This window comes from Pogoniulus pusillus, chromosome 39, assembly GCF_015220805.1.
Source record: "Pogoniulus pusillus isolate bPogPus1 chromosome 39, bPogPus1.pri, whole genome shotgun sequence".
In the NCBI taxonomy this organism is placed as follows: Eukaryota; Metazoa; Chordata; class Aves; order Piciformes; family Lybiidae; genus Pogoniulus; species Pogoniulus pusillus.
The window spans coordinates 1,405,551-1,420,375 of NC_087302.1; the positions used below are offsets into that span (position 1 = coordinate 1,405,551).

Genomic DNA, 14,825 nt, shown 5'->3' on the forward strand with positions numbered 1-14,825 from the left:
GTGGGGCCCTTCCTGGCACCCCATGGGCTGCAGATTTGCTGACAGCAGCTTTTGGAGAGGGAGGAAAACAAAAGGGAGCTGGAATGACTCAGATGCCTGCTCTGACACATCCCTCTGGGAAGCAGTGGGACAGGGCAGCGCTCAGGGACTGTTCTCAAGGGTAACCAAGGGTGTGGCCAACCACAATTAGCAACCCTGTGGTGGGCTGGGGGGACCTGGCTTGGTTCAGCTTCAGAGAGGGCACAGAGGGACACCCCCACGCTGTGCCAGCAGGGCCAGCCCCACTGTGGTGCCAGGAAATGGGAAGCCACCTCTATGGAAATGGCAACTTGGCAAGGCCAGGGGTGCACAGCCACAGCCACAGCAGGGAGGGGACAAACACCTGTGGCAGAGCAGATCTGTCCTGGAGGCTGCTCCTCTGCTCTGTGCAGGCAGAAATGTGGTCACTGGTGGGGGGAGAGCATGAGGAAAAGGAGCTGGGCTGGGAGAAAAGGGAGCTGGGCTGTGGAGGAGCTTCTGCTTGGTCACAAAGCTTGGTGCACACTCCCTAATTCACCCAGGGGCTGGGGAGACTGAAAGAGGCTGGAACCATGGGAGCACAGGACTGGGCTGGGAAGGGAACCAGAGGATCATAGAAGCAACCAGGCTGGAAGTTTAAACCACATCCAGCCCAACCCCCTGCAGACAGCAGGGACACCTGCAGCTACAGCAGGTCCCTCCCAGCCCCCAGCCTGACCCGCAGTCATGCCAGGATTCCAGCCCTGGCACAGGCTGCCCTGAGAGGTTGTGGAGTCTCCTCCTCTGGAGCCTTCCCAGGCCTGTCTGGATGTGTTGCTGTGTGCCCTGAGCTGGATTGGGTGGTCCTGCTCTGGCAGGGGGGGTTGGACTGGATGAGCTCCTTGGGTGCCTTCCAAGCCCTAACATCCTGTGAGCCTGAGATTCCAGCCATGGGGAAGCTCCCATCTCTGGGCACCCTGGGACAGGCTCTCACCACCTCATTTCTCCCTCTCTGGGCACCCTTGGACAGGCTCTCACCACCTCATTTCTCCCTCTCTGGGCACCCTGGGACAGGCTCTCACCACCTCATTTCTCCCTCTCTGGGCACCCTGGGACAGGCTCTCACCACCTCATTTCTCCCTCTCTGGGCACCCTGGGACAGGCTCTCACCACCTCATTTCTCCCTCTCTGGGCACCCTGGGACAGGCTCTCATCACCTTCTTTCTCCCTTCTCTGCAGTCTGAATCTCCCTCTGTTGGTTTCAAACCATCACCCCTTGTTCTGCTCAGAACTCTGTCCCCAGCTTTCTGACTGTCCCCTTCAAGTGTCCCTGAGCAGTGCACAAGGAAGATCTCAGTGGAGTTCAGGGCAATTTCGTGTGGCTCTGCCCCTGCAGCACTGAGATAGCAAAAGGTCCCTGTGGGACCAGGGGCAGCTGCCTCCAGAAGAGGAGGCTGCAGCTGGGTGGCTGCTCCTGGATCACCCAAACGAGCGATCTGTGTCACAGCAGCTCACGGTGGCAGTGGGGAAGTGCTTTCCTCTGCTGCTTGGCAACTATTCCCCTGTGTGAAGAGCTTGGCTGGCTGCTGCTGGGAGAAAGTGGCTGCTAATGGCTGGGAAAGGGTTGGATGCTGCAGGGAATGGAGCATCTCTCTTGCACGGAGAGTCTGAGGGAGATGGGGCTGGGAGCTTGGAGCAGAGGAGCTGAGAGGTGACCTCAGCAGTGCTGGTAAAGATGCAAAGGTGAGTGGCAGAGGCTGGGGCCAGGCTGTGCTGGGGGATGCCAGTGCCAGGGCAAGGGGCAGTGGTGGAAGCTGAGGCAGAGGAGGTTCCATGTGAACCTGAGGAGGAATTTTGCCCTGTGAGGGTGGCAGAGCCTGGCACAGGCTGCCCAGGGGTCTGTGGAGTCTCCTCTCTAGAGATATTCAAAACCAGCCTGGATGTCCTCCCTGTGATTAAGAAGGACAGAGACCTGCTGGAGAGAGATCAAGGGAGGGCTATGAGGATGAGGAGGGGACTGGAGCACTGCCTGGTGAGGAGAGGCTGAGGGCCCTGGAGCTGCTTAGACTGGAGAGGAGAAGACTGAGAGAGGATCTAAGCAATGTCTTTAAGTCTCTGAAGGCTGGGGGCCAGGAGGGGGGGACAGGCTCTGGGGTCAGGAGTGGGGGACAGGCTCTGGGGTCAGGAGGGGGGGAAAGGCTCTGGGGGTCAGCAGGGGGGACAGGCTCTGCTCACTGCTCCCTGGCACAGCACAAGCAGCAGTGGATGGAAGCTGCAGCACAGGAGGTTGCAGCTCAGCACAAGAGGCAACTTCTTGCCTGGAAGGCTCCCAGAGCCTGGCACAGGCTGCCCAGAGAGGTTGTGGAGTCTCCTTGTGTGGAGCCTTTCCAGGCCTCTCTGGATGTGTTCTGTGTGCCCTGAGCATTGGATGGTCCTGCTCTGGCAGGGGGATGGACTCGATGACTCCTTGGGTCCCTTGCAGCCCCTGACATCCTGGGATCTGGGCTCCTGGCTGTGACCTGCCCTGGGGGCTCCTGCTCTGGCAGGGGATGGACTGGATGAGCTCTGGAGCTGCCCTCCAGCCCCTGGCATTCTGTGAGCCTCTGAAATCTGCTTGGTGAACTTCTGAGTGTGACTGCTGAGCTGTAAGGCTGCAGGGATGTGCAGCTGTGGCCATGGCACCTGGGGACATGGTTCAGTGGCCAGAGTGGTCTCAGGTGGGTGGTTGGGCTGGGTGAGCTCAGAGAGCTTTTCCAACCCAGCCAACTCCATTCTGTGACCATGGAAATCAAAGGCACCTACAGACCCATGAGGGTGCTTGGGGAGTTGAGCATCTCCCCTGTGGAGAGAGCCTGAGAGCCCTGAGGCTGTTTGGTCTGGAGAGAAGAAGGCTGAGAGGAGATCAGCAGCTCCTAAAAGTGCCCCCTTGCTTGTGCTGTGACCTGCTCTGTGCTCTGTGTGGGCATCCAAAGCAACTGCTGCAGAGCTGTGTGTGCTGCTGCCCTGGCAGGGCTCAAGCTCTCCTCCTCCCTGGCTCTCTGCCACTCTGTCCCCATCTTGCCATCAAGCAAGGCCTGAAGGGGAAGCTCCAGCAGAGCTTTTTTGGGGGGGAGGGCTGCTTAGTGTGGAGAAGAGAAGGCTGAGAGGAGATCTGATCAATGCCTACAAACATCTGAGGGCTGGGAGCAAGTGGAGGGGGCAAAGCTCCTTATGGTGGTCAGCAGCAGTAAGCCAAGGAGCAAGAGCTATGAACTGGGACACAGAAGGTTTCAGCTCAACATGAGGAGAAACTTCTTGGCTGCCCAGGGAGGTGGTGGAGTCAGCATCCCTGGAGGTGTTGCAGCCAAGCCTGGCTGGGGCTCTTAGTGCCATGGTCTGGTTGGTTGGGCAGGGCTGGGTGCCAGGTTGGGCTGCAGGAGCTTGGAGCTCTCTGCCAACCTGCCTGATTCTTCCAACCTGCCCAGAGAGGTTGTGGAGTCTCCTTCTCTGCAGATACTCAAACCCAACCTGAATTCATTCCTGGGAGGACTACCCTGAGTGACCCTGCCTTGGCAAGGGGGAGGGTTGGACTGGATGATCTCTGGAGGTGCCTCCCAACCTCTAAAGCTCTGTGTGTTGGGTGACCCTTGGCAGTGAGGCTCAGCAGCTCCTTCCATCACCTTCCTGTACTGCCACATCCACCTGGAGGAGTTTGCTCACCTCTTGCTTGGCAGATTCATCCTGGAAGCAGGTGTGCTGGAGGTAGTAAGCACCCATGGCCTGGTACTTGTCATCAGAGGAGCAGAGGAGCTGGATGGCCTTCTGGATGGTCATGGTGCCACAGTCCAGCTCATCACCACAGATCCTGTGCCAGAGACAGAGACAAGCAGCGGTTGAGTGCTCAGCCAAAAGGCTCCAGCAGGTCTGGGAGGGCTGAGGAAGGAATCAATCCCAAAATCAGAGAAGAGGTTAGGTTGGAAGGGATCTCAAAGCTTAGCCAGTGCCAACCTCCCCTGCCATAGGCAGGGACAGCTCCCACCAGCACAGGTTGCTCAAGGACTCATCCAGCCTGGTCCTGAACACCTCCAGGGAGGTTGTGGAGCACAGAAGCACCCAATGTGATCTTTGATCTTTGATCCCATTGGGTGCTTCTGTGCTCCACAACCTCCCTGGGCAACCTGTGCCAGTGTCTCACCACCCTCAACCTGTGCCAGTCTTTCACCACCCTCACTCCCTCCTAACATCCAGTTCCAATCTCCCCTCTGCCACTTCAAACCCATTCCTCCTCCTCCTCCTCTCATTCCCAGACCTTCTCAATAGTCCCTCCAAGCCTTCTCCTCTCCAGGCTGCACAGCCCCAACTCTCAGCCTGTGCTCAGAGCAGAGCTGCTGCAGCCCTCTCAGCATCTTGGTGGCCTCCTCTGGGCTGGCTCCAACACTTCCATGTCCTGCACCCAGGACTGCAGGTGGAGTCTGAGGAGAGCAGAGCCAAGGGGCAGAATCCCCTCCTTTGCCCTGCTGGCCATGGTGTAAAAGATGATGACATCAGCACAGAAACCACATTGTGGAACTCTGAGGCTGGGGAGGGTTAGGTTGGGTATTAGGAGCCTGCCTCCAGTCACAGGCTGTGGAGAGAGCTCCTGTCCCAAGCTCTCATCCCAGCCTTTCCCTCCTTCTCCTGACACGTAGGGCTCTAGGTTAGGCTTGGTGATCCCGAGGGGCTGTGCCAGCCTGGATGGTTCTGTGCTGCTCTGGAAAGCAGGAGGAGAAGAATCATAAGGTCAGAGAGTGGTAGGGGTTGGAAGGAAGCTCTCAGGACACTTTTGTCTCCCCTGACCTTAGCAGTGTAAATTTTCATCCAGCTGATATCACAGACAGAGAATAGGAGGGGGTGGAAGAGACCTCCAGAGATCACCCAGTCCATCCTCTTGCCAGAGCAGCAGCATCCAGGACAGGGCACCCAGGAACACATCCAGGTGGGGACTTGGAAGTGTCCAGAGGAGCCTCCACAGCCTCCCTGGGCAGCCTGCTCCAGGCCTTCAGCATCCTCACCCAAAGAAGTTTCTCCTCATGGTGAGGAGCCCCTGGGGGGCTCTGCCACCCTGCATGTTCCTCTCTCTGTGATAGTGAACTTCTGTGGCTCCTGGAAGCACAGACTGGAGGGCACTCAGGCTAAGAAATGATGGCTCCAGTCCGGCCAGAAGCAAAGGAGGCAGCAAGCAAAGCTCAGCTGAGGTGCTGGGCGTCTGCTGGTGGCTCCAGTGGGAGGTTTAATGAGCAGGGAGCAAGGACTCAGTGCTCCTCAAACAAAAGAATTACTGGACAGGAGTGAAAGCCTCCAGCAGGTCATGAGGGCGCTGCAGAGCGGGCAGCAGCTGTTCCCACAGCCTGTGAGCCTTTGATGTCAGCTGTGGTGGAAGGAAACATGTGAGAGCAGTTGATGGTCTGCAGAAGCTGGGGCAGATCCCTCAGGAAAAGGCAGCAGGCAGGTCTGGAGTGCTGGGCTGGACACATTCTGGCTTTGTGAAGTGCTAATTATAGCCCTGAGGCATCCTGCTCCCAGGCTGTGCCTGCACTGGGAGGCTCCAAGCTCCTCCCAGCAGCTGACCACTGTCAGCAGCTCCCTGCTAAGTGATCATCTCCTGACACTGCCGAGCACTGCCTGCATTCCTGCCAAGGATGTGCCTGCAGCCTGCAGGGGATGGGGATGGAAACCTCTGGCATGCAGCAGGTCGGCAGGGCAGAGCTCATTGCTGTCTGCAGCTCCCTGCAGGGAGGCTGTGGCCAGGTGGGGGTGATGATTGTTCCCCCCTGGGACTCAGAGGGTGGCAGTGCAGGGTGAGAAGCTACAGACAGCAGTGTGGAGCTGGGGAGGGGCCTGGAGCACAGCCCTGTGAGGAGAGGCTGAGGGAGCTGGGGGGGTGCAGCCTGCAGCAGAGGAGGCTCAGGGCAGAGCTCATTGCTGCCTGCAGCTGCCTGCAGGGAGGCTGTAGCCAGGTGGGGTTGGGCTCTGCTGCCAGGCAGCCAGGGACAGAAGAAGGGGACACAGCCTCAAGCTGTGCCAGGGCAGGTTGAGGCTGGATGTTGTTAGGAAGTTCCTGGCAGAGAGAGTGATTGGCACTGGAATGGGCTGCCCAGGGAGGTGGTGGAGTGGCTGTGGCTGGAGGTGTTGCAGCCAAGCCTGGCTGGGGCACTCAGTGCCATGGTCTGGTTGGTTGGGCAGGGCTGGGGGCTAGGTTGGGCTGTGTGAGCTTGGAGCTCTCTTCCAACCTGCTTGATTCTGTGCCTCTATGACTCCTTCCTCCCAGTACCATCCTCTTCAAAGCTCTCTCCAGTCAATCTGGAGACTTGTGAGGCAATGCCATGCTTGGCAGATGTCATCTTTGGAATGAGGACTCCTCCAAGCCCAGTGTCTGTCCTGGCCTCAGAAGGTTGTTCTGGTGGCTCCTGTCTGGGGGGGCACTTCTCAGTGAGCAGCACTCAGGTTCCACCACAAGACAGCTCTCTGAAGAGAGTCCTACCTGGCACAGCTGCAGGTCACTTCCAACCTGCTTGATTCTATGATTCTAGGGCTGAGACCTTGGGAGCAATGCAAACACCTGAAGATTTCTGCCTAGGAACAGGAAGGTTCTGCCCTCCTTGGCTTGTGCCTGTGTGACATCATTTGTGAGGTTGTCACCAGAGAAGGGTAGAAAAGGGGAAAGAAATCAACCAACTTCCAGGCTGATGAGTCACAGAATCCTAGGATGGGTTGGGTTGGAAGGGATCTGAAAGCTCAGCCTGCAAAAACCTCCCTGGCATGGGCAGGGGCAACTCCCAGGGTTGCTCAAGAGCTCATCCAGCCTGGTCCTGATCACCTCCAGGGAGGTTGTGGAGCACAGAAGCACCCAATGTGATCTTTGATCTTTGATCACATTGGGTGCTTCTGTGCTCCACAACCTCCCTGGGCAACCTGTGCCAGTCTCTCACCACACTCAACCTGTGCCAGTCTCTCCCCACCCTCAACCTGTGCCAGTCTCTACCCACCCTCACTCTCAACACTTCCTTCCTCCTCTCCACTCTCACTCTCCCCTCTCCCAGCTCAAAGCCATTGGCTCTTGTCCTTGCACAGCTTTGAGGGTCCTCCTTTGGCTTTTTGCCCCAGAGAAAATCATTCTCCAGCTCCAGAAGGAATCTTCCTCCTCATCATCCTCCTCATCATCATCCTTGTCCTCACCCTCCTTGTCCTTATCCTCCTCCTCCTCTTCCCCCTTGTCCTTGTATTTCTCCTCATCCTCATCCTCCTCCTCTTCCTCCTTGTCATGGTACTTCTCCTCCTCCTTCTCATCCCAACCTCCTCCTCCTCATTTCATCATTCTCTTCATCCTCATCCTCCTGCTTCTCCTCCTCATCATACTTCTGCTTGTCCTCCTCCTCCTCATCCTCCTCAAAGATCACATTGGGTGCTTCTGTTCTCCACAACCTCCCTGGGCAACCTGTGCCAGTGTCTCACCACCCTCAACCTGTGCCAGTGTCTCACCACCAACTCCTTCCTCCTCTCCCCTGTCCATCTCCCCTCTCCCAGCTCAAATCCATTCTCCCTCCTCCTGGCACTCCCAACTCATGTCAAGAGTCCCTCCTCAGCTCTCCTGGAGCCTCTGGAAGGTTGCTCTGAGGTCTCCCTTGGAGCCTTCTCTTCTCCATCAGCTTCAGACAGTCCCACAGGTGAACAAACCAGGATGGCTTTGATTAGTTCTTTAAATGAACCAACTGCATTTGAAGCATGAACTATGGCTGTGAGGGAAGCATTTCCTCCAGGGGCTGGGAGATGAATAAAGGAATAAAGGTCTAGAAAGGAGCCCAAGTGTGGCCAGCAGCAACATGCCACAGGAGGAGATGTGGAGAGTGTCTAAAGGGATGAGAATGTCCAATGTATGACATTCAGACAATGTCTCCTGAAGACATTCAAGGCCAAACTTGATGTGGCCCACAATGACCTGCTCTGGTTGGAGGTGTCCCTGCTGTCTGCAGAGGGGTTAGGCAAGATCACAGATCACAGGCTCACAGGATGCCAGGGCTTGGAAGGGACCCAAAGAGCTCACCCAGCCCAACCACCCACCTGAGACCACCCTGGCCACTGAACCATGTCCCCAGGTGCCATGGCCACAGCTGCACATCCCTGCAGCCTTACAATCACACTCAGATCCCTCTCAGCCTTCTCCTCTCCAGACCAAACAGCCTCAGGGCTCTCAGGCTCTCTCCACAGGGGAGATGCTCAACTCCCCAAGCACCCTCATGGGTCTGTAGGTCCCTTTGATTTCCATGGTCACAGAATGGAGTTGGCTGGGTTGGAAAAGCTCTCTGAGCTCACCCAGCCCAACCACCCACCTGAGACCACCCTGGCCACTGAACCATGTCCCCAGGTGCCATGGCCACAGCTGCACATCCCTGCAGCCTTACAGCTCAGCAGTCACACTCAGAAGTTCACCAAGCAGATTTCAGAGGCTCACAGAATGCCAGGGGCTGGAGGGCAGCTCCAGAGCTCATCCAGTCCATCCCCTGCCAGAGCAGGAGCCCCCAGGGCAGGTCACAGCCAGGATCCCAGATCCCAGGATGTCAGGGGCTGCAAGGGACCCAAGGAGTCATCGAGTCCATCCCCCTGCCAGAGCAGGACCATCCAATGCTCAGGGCACACAGGCTCACAGGATATTAGGGGTTGGAAGGGACCCAAGGAGCTCATCCAAGCCTCCTGCCAGAGCAGGACCATACAATCTAACACAGATCACAGAGGAACACATCCAGAGAGGCCTGGAAAGGCTCCACACAAGGAGACTCCACAACCTCTCTGGGCAGCCTGTGCCAGGGCTCTGGGAGCCTTCCAGGCAAGAAGTTGCCTCTTGTGCTGAGCTGCAACCTCCTGTGCTGCAGCTTCCATCCACTGCTGCTTGTGCTGTGCCAGGGAGCAGTGAGCAGAGCCTGTCCCCCCCCTGCTGACCCCCAGAGCCTGTGCCCCCCTGCTCACCCCCAGCCCTCAGAGAGTTACAGACATTGATCCAATCCCCTCTCAGTCTTCTCCTCTCCAGCCTAAGCAGCCCCAGGGCCCTCAGCCTCTCCTCCCTAGGCAGTGCTCCAGTCCCCTCATCATCCTCATAGCTCTCTGCTTGACTCTCTCCAGCAGATCCCTGTCCCTCTGAGAGCCCAAAACTGAAGGCAGTGCTCAAGATGGAGTCTCAGCAGGCCAGAGCAGATGACCTTTGTGGTCCCTGCTGCTGTGGCTCTGTGATTCACCCTAGGATGGTTTGCCCTTAGCAGCAGCAGTCAGTGCCATGCAGCGTGGGGCACTGAGCCACAGCCACCACTGCCCCTGGAGCACCAACATCCACCAACCCTGCTGCACCACTGCAGACACCATGACACTGCTTGGCCTCTCCTGCCCCCATCAGTGTAAAGTTTCTCCCAGCTGAAATCCCAGAATCCCAGAATGGGAGGGTTGGAAGAGGCTTCTGGAGATGATCCAGTCCAAGTGCCCTGCCCGAGCAGGGGCACCCAGGGCAGGGCACACAGGAACACATCCAGGTGGGGCTTGGAAGCCTCCAGAGCAGGAGACTGCACAGCCTCTCTGGGCAGCCTGCTGCAGGCCTCTGGCACCCTCACACCAAAGAGGTTTCTGCTCATGCTGAGGTGGAGCTCTCTGAGTTCCAGCTTGTGTTGGTCACTGCTTGTCCTGCTGCTGGGCAGCACCGAGCAGAGCCTGGCTCCTGCTTCTTGTCTCCTTCCCCTCAGAGGTTTATAGCCACTGATCAGATCCTCTCTCAGCCTCCTCCTCTGCCCCAGGGCTCTCAGCCTTTCTTCATAGCAGAGATGCTCAAGTCCCCAAATCATCCTCATAGCCTCTGTTGGACTCTCTCCAGTAGTTCCTTTGTCTCTCTTGAACTGGGGAGCCCCAAAGTGGACCTCCTGGGGAGTCAATGGAGAGAGATTGATGCTTGCAGTGAGCAGTTTGCCTTTGTGCCTCAGCCAGAAGCTCTGCCCTCTGGAGACACCTCTGATGGTGTACAGCAGTGACAGGCAGCAGCCTTGGGTTGGGGCTTCCACAACCAATGCCTGAGGTAGAGCAGCCTCGTTCCACTTTCATGTCTACACTGCCCAGAAGCCATCTCCTCACCACAGCACTGCTCACCTGCTTGAACCCTTCTCAATATCTGCCTCCAAGAAGCTGCTGTTGCACTTCCAACGAGGAGACACAAACCTGCCCCCTCCCTGGAGGTGTTCAAGGCCAGGCTGGGTGAGTCCTTGAGCAACCTGTGCTGGGGAGAGGTGTCCCTGCCCATGGCAAGGGGTTGGAGCTGGCAGACCTTGCAGGTCCCTTCCAAGCCAAGCCTTTCAGTGACTCCATGACAGCCACTTTAAACCAGAAGCTGTGCAACCTCAAAGACATTTTGGGTTGGATTCAGGATGCTCTGATTTTCTCTTAGCCTTTTTCATCTTCCTGAGCCACAGCAGAGCTGAGACATTGAGGGATCAACTATGAGCACCACCAAGGGGACTTCAGACCTGGGCTGGCAGTGTGGGCATGTGAATAAAGAGAGCAGAGCAGTGGCATGCAGAGGCTATAGCCATGGTGAGTAGTTGTTGTTCTCCTTCTTATCATCTTTTAGTTATCTTTTCATTACCTTTTTATGTACCAAAGGGAGAGAGCCCTGGGCCAGGTGCACTCCTCCTGGGAAAGAAGGATGTCCCTGTGGTGCAGCTGCCCCAGGAAGGCAATTTGCATAGAACCATAGAATCAGCCAGCTTGGCAGAGAGCTCCGAGCTCCTGCAGCCCAACCTAGCACCCAGCCCTGCCCAACCAACCAGACCATGGCACTAAGTGCCCCAGCCAGGCTTGGCTGCAACACCTCCAGCCACAGCCACTCCACCACCTCCCTGGGCAGCCCATTCCAGTGCCAATCACTCTCTCTGACAACAACTTCCTAACAACATCCAGCCTAGACCTGCCCTGGCACAGCTTGAGGCTGTGTCCCCTTCTTCTGTTGCTGGCTGCCTGGCAGCAGAGCCCAACCCCACCTGGCTACAGCCTCCCTGCAGGCAGCTGCAGGCAGCAATGAGCTCTGCCCTGAGTCTCCTCTTCTACAGGCTGCACCCCCCCAGCTCCCTCAGCCTCTCCTCACACTCATTCCATAGGAGGCCCAAATCCTCCTCCAGCAGGGAAAAAAATTGGCCTTTCTGTCCAGGTTTGCATGGGAAAAGATGAGGAAGGTTCTGCTTCTGCTGCTGGCTCCCCACCAGGAGGAGGTCACAGAGGACTCCCCAGCAGGAGGAGGTCACAGAGGACTCCCCAGCAGGAGAAGGTCATAGAGAGGTCCCCAGCAGGAGAAGGTCACAAAAGACTCCCCAGCAGGAGAAGGTCACAGAAGGGTCCCCAGCAGGAGGAAGTCACAGAGGGGTCCCCAGCAGGAGGAAGTCACAGAGGACTCCCCAGCAGAAGGAGGTCACAGAGGGGTCCCCAGCAGGAGGAAGTCACAGAGGGGTCCCCAGCAGGAGGAAGTCACAGAGGGCTCCCCAGCAGGAGGAGGTCACAGAGGGCTCCCCAGCAGGAGGAGGTCACAGAGGGGTCCCCATAGCAAGGGCCATGCTAATGGGAGGCTGTTGATCAGCCAGGCAGGGACACTCCTGAGCAGATGTGCACTGTGAGGACAGGAGCCTGCTCCAGGACAAGCCCCTGGACTGCAGCCATCACCAGCCTGGCCCAAAGTGCCTGCTAAGAAGAGCTCGAAAAGTTGTTCCCCTTCCACAAGGAAGGAGCAATCAGAGCAGGGAGAGACCTCAATTAGAAACGATTCAGCAGGAGACAAAAGAGATTATGAAGCTCAGGAGTGGAAGGGAAACAAATGCTGCTGAGAAGCCACTTCCCTCCTTTGACACATCCACCCTGTGCTGGCAGCTGGCTTTGTGTGCACCAGATCCGAGTCTCCATCCTGCTCCTTAGGGTTATCAGTGGTGGGGAATGGTGCCACAGCCAGCTGGCAGCTGGCACCAGTGGTGTGCCCCAGGGATCAGTGCTGGGCACAGTCCTGTTCAATATCTTTATTGATGATCTGGAGCAGGGCATTGAGTCCAGCAGCAGTGAGTTTGCAGATAAAACCAAGCTAGGAGCAGCTGTGGAGCTGTTGGAGGGTAGCAGAGCCCTGCAGAGGGACCTGGCCAGGCTGCATGGGTGGGCAGAGGCCAATGGGATGAGACTGAACAAGGTCAAGGGCAGGTTCTGCACTTTGGCCACAACAACCCCAAGCAGCACTACAGGCTGGGACCAGAGTGGCTGAGAGCAGCCAGGAGGAAAGGGACCTGGGGGTACTGATAGAGAGTAGGTGAAGAGGAGGCAGCAGTGCCCAGGTGGGCAGCAGAGCCAATGGCATCCTGGGCTGGCTCAGGAGCAGTGTGGGCAGCAGGACAAGGGAGGTTCTTGTGCCCCTGTGCTCAGCACTGCTCAGGCCACCCCTGCAGTGCTGTGTCCAGCTCTGGGCTCCTCCATTGCAGAGAGCTGTTGAGGTGCTGGAAGGTGTTTGGAGAAGGGCAGCAAGGCTGGGGAGGGGCCTGGAGCACAGCCCTGTGAGGAGAGGCTGAGGGAGCTGGGGGGGTGCAGCCTGCAGCAGAGGAGGCTCAGGGCAGAGCTCATTGCTGCCTGCAGCTGCCTGCAGGGAGGCTGTAGCCAGGTGGGGTTGGGCTCTGCTGCCAGGCAGCCAGCAACAGAAGAGGACACAGCCTCAAGTTGTGCCAGGGCAGGTCTAGGCTGGATGTTGTTAGGAAGTTCTTCCCAGAGAGAGTGATTGGCACTGGAATGGGCTGCCCAGGGAGGTGGTGGAGTGGCTGTGGCTGGAGGTGTTGCAGCCAAGCCTGGCTGGGGCACTTAGTGCCATGGTCTGGTTGGCTGGGCAGGGCTGGGTGCTAGGTTGGGCTGGAGGAGCTTGGAGGTCACTTCCAATCTGGTTGATTCTATGAGTCCCAGCAAGAAAAACTCTCACAAATTCCACTGTCCACTGCTAAATTCAGAGTGAAGATGCTCAAACCAGAGTGCTGAGCACATCCAAGCCCCCCAGAGCCAGGCCCAGCAGCCACACTCCACACCAAGCAGCCACATCCATCTCTAGGAGGTGGCACCGAAGTTTTGGTGCTGAATCACAGAACTTTAGAGGCTGGAAGGGACCTCCAGAGCTCATCCAGTCCAACCTCCCTGCCAAGGCAGCATCCCCCAGGGCAGCTCACACAGGAATGCAGCCAGGCAGGTATTGAAAGGCTCCAGGGAAGGAGGCTCCACAACCTCTCTGGGCAGCCTGCTCCAGGGCTCACTGTAAAGAAGTTTCTCCTCGTGTTGAGCTGAAACCTTCTCTGTTCCAACTGGCAGCTCTTGCTCCTTGGCTTACTGCTGCTGACCACCATAAGGAGCTTTGCCCCCTCCACTTGCCCCCAGCCCTCAGATATTTGTAGGCATTGATCAGATCTCCTCTCAGCCTTCTCTTCTCCACACTAAGCAGCCCTCCCCCCCCAAAAAGCTCTGCTGGAGCTTCCCCTTCAGGCCTTGCTTGATGGCAAGATGGGGACAGAGTGGCAGAGAGCCAGGGAGGAGGAGAGCTTGAGCCCTGCCAGGGCAGCAGCACCCACAGCTCTGCAGCAGTTGCTTTGGATGCCCACACAGAGCACAGAGCAGGTCACAGCACAAGCAAGGGGGCACTTTTAGGAGCTGCTGATCCCAGGTCACACTAGCCCAAAGGAAGGTGCCCAGCAGCTTGCTGGGTTCTGCCATCATAGTGTGGCACAGCCCTGGAGGATTTCTGGTTTGGTGTATGCCAAAAGAGAGGAGATCAGAAACATCCTCAGAACATTTGTTGGCTCTTTCAGTACCTTTTCCTCTCCTGGAGGTGTTCAAGGCCAGGTTGGATGAGGCCTTGAGCCAGCTGTGCTGGTGAGAGGTGTCCCTGCCCATGGCAGGGAGGTTGGAACTGGATCTTGAAGGTCCCTCCCAACCCAACCCATTCTAGGACTCAATGGTTCTGCAGTTTTTCATTGCTCAGGACAGCTGCAGAGAGACTGAGCTGCTGCCTGGGGACAGGAGGTTGCAGGACACTCATTTACTGTCCCTGAACTTCAGGCACAGCTCTCAGAGGCTGCTGCAGCTTGGCTGGGGTCAAGTCAGCATCAGCACAGATAAGTAGGACCACATGGAAGGTCTGAAGGCTTGCTCCAGCCTTCACTGCCTCCTCTGCAGAGGCCAGCCAGGGTGTCCAAGGTGTTTCACAGAGCAGCAGCCAGAAGTGCTGCATTCCAGGTGCCTCCTGCTCTCACATGGAGGTGTCTGAGCCTCTCTCCCCCATGTGCAGAGCGCAGCAAAGGGAAATGTGCTCATGGCCCCAGACGAGGCCAAAGGTGCCTGTGGTGTGGCAGGAAGGCAACACAAGCTGTAGGTGTCCATTAATGGCTCCTGATCTACATCAGCTGCCCTTAAGACGTCTGCAGACAGCCCAGCTCACCTCTTCAGCTTCCCAAAGGAGAGCTCCCTGACTCCTGAGCTTACTCTGGCCTGAGCCGTGGCTGCAGCTCAGCCACTTAGCTCTCCCCTGAGGTCAGCCAAGGGGCACTGTTGAGGGTAACTCACTAACCTGCCTCAGATTTCAGCTCCACTGACCACTGACTGCATCTCTGCAAGGGCAACAGGAGTGCCCAGCTCAGATGTGGGCACCTCCTGATGCAGAGATATGCCAAGAGCCAGCTGCGACCGAGCAGCGCAGAGCCACAGCCACCTCCGAGCCTGATCCAGCCTGGCCCTGGCTTGTCCATCCCATGTGCAAGGGGGGATCTGAAGCACTGCAGGCAGCA

General features: G+C 57.4%; 1 protein-coding gene across 1 annotated transcript in view; it reads right to left on the minus strand.

Annotated features, from left to right (window-relative positions):
- Positions 1-14,825, minus strand: part of PKP1 (plakophilin 1) — a 92,376-nt gene that overhangs the window by 34,543 nt on the left and 43,008 nt on the right. Inside the window, exon 4 of the mRNA XM_064173432.1 lies at positions 3,697-3,841. Coding sequence (XP_064029502.1) covers positions 3,697-3,841 — 145 coding nt within the window. The remainder of the gene's footprint in view (positions 1-3,696; positions 3,842-14,825) is intronic.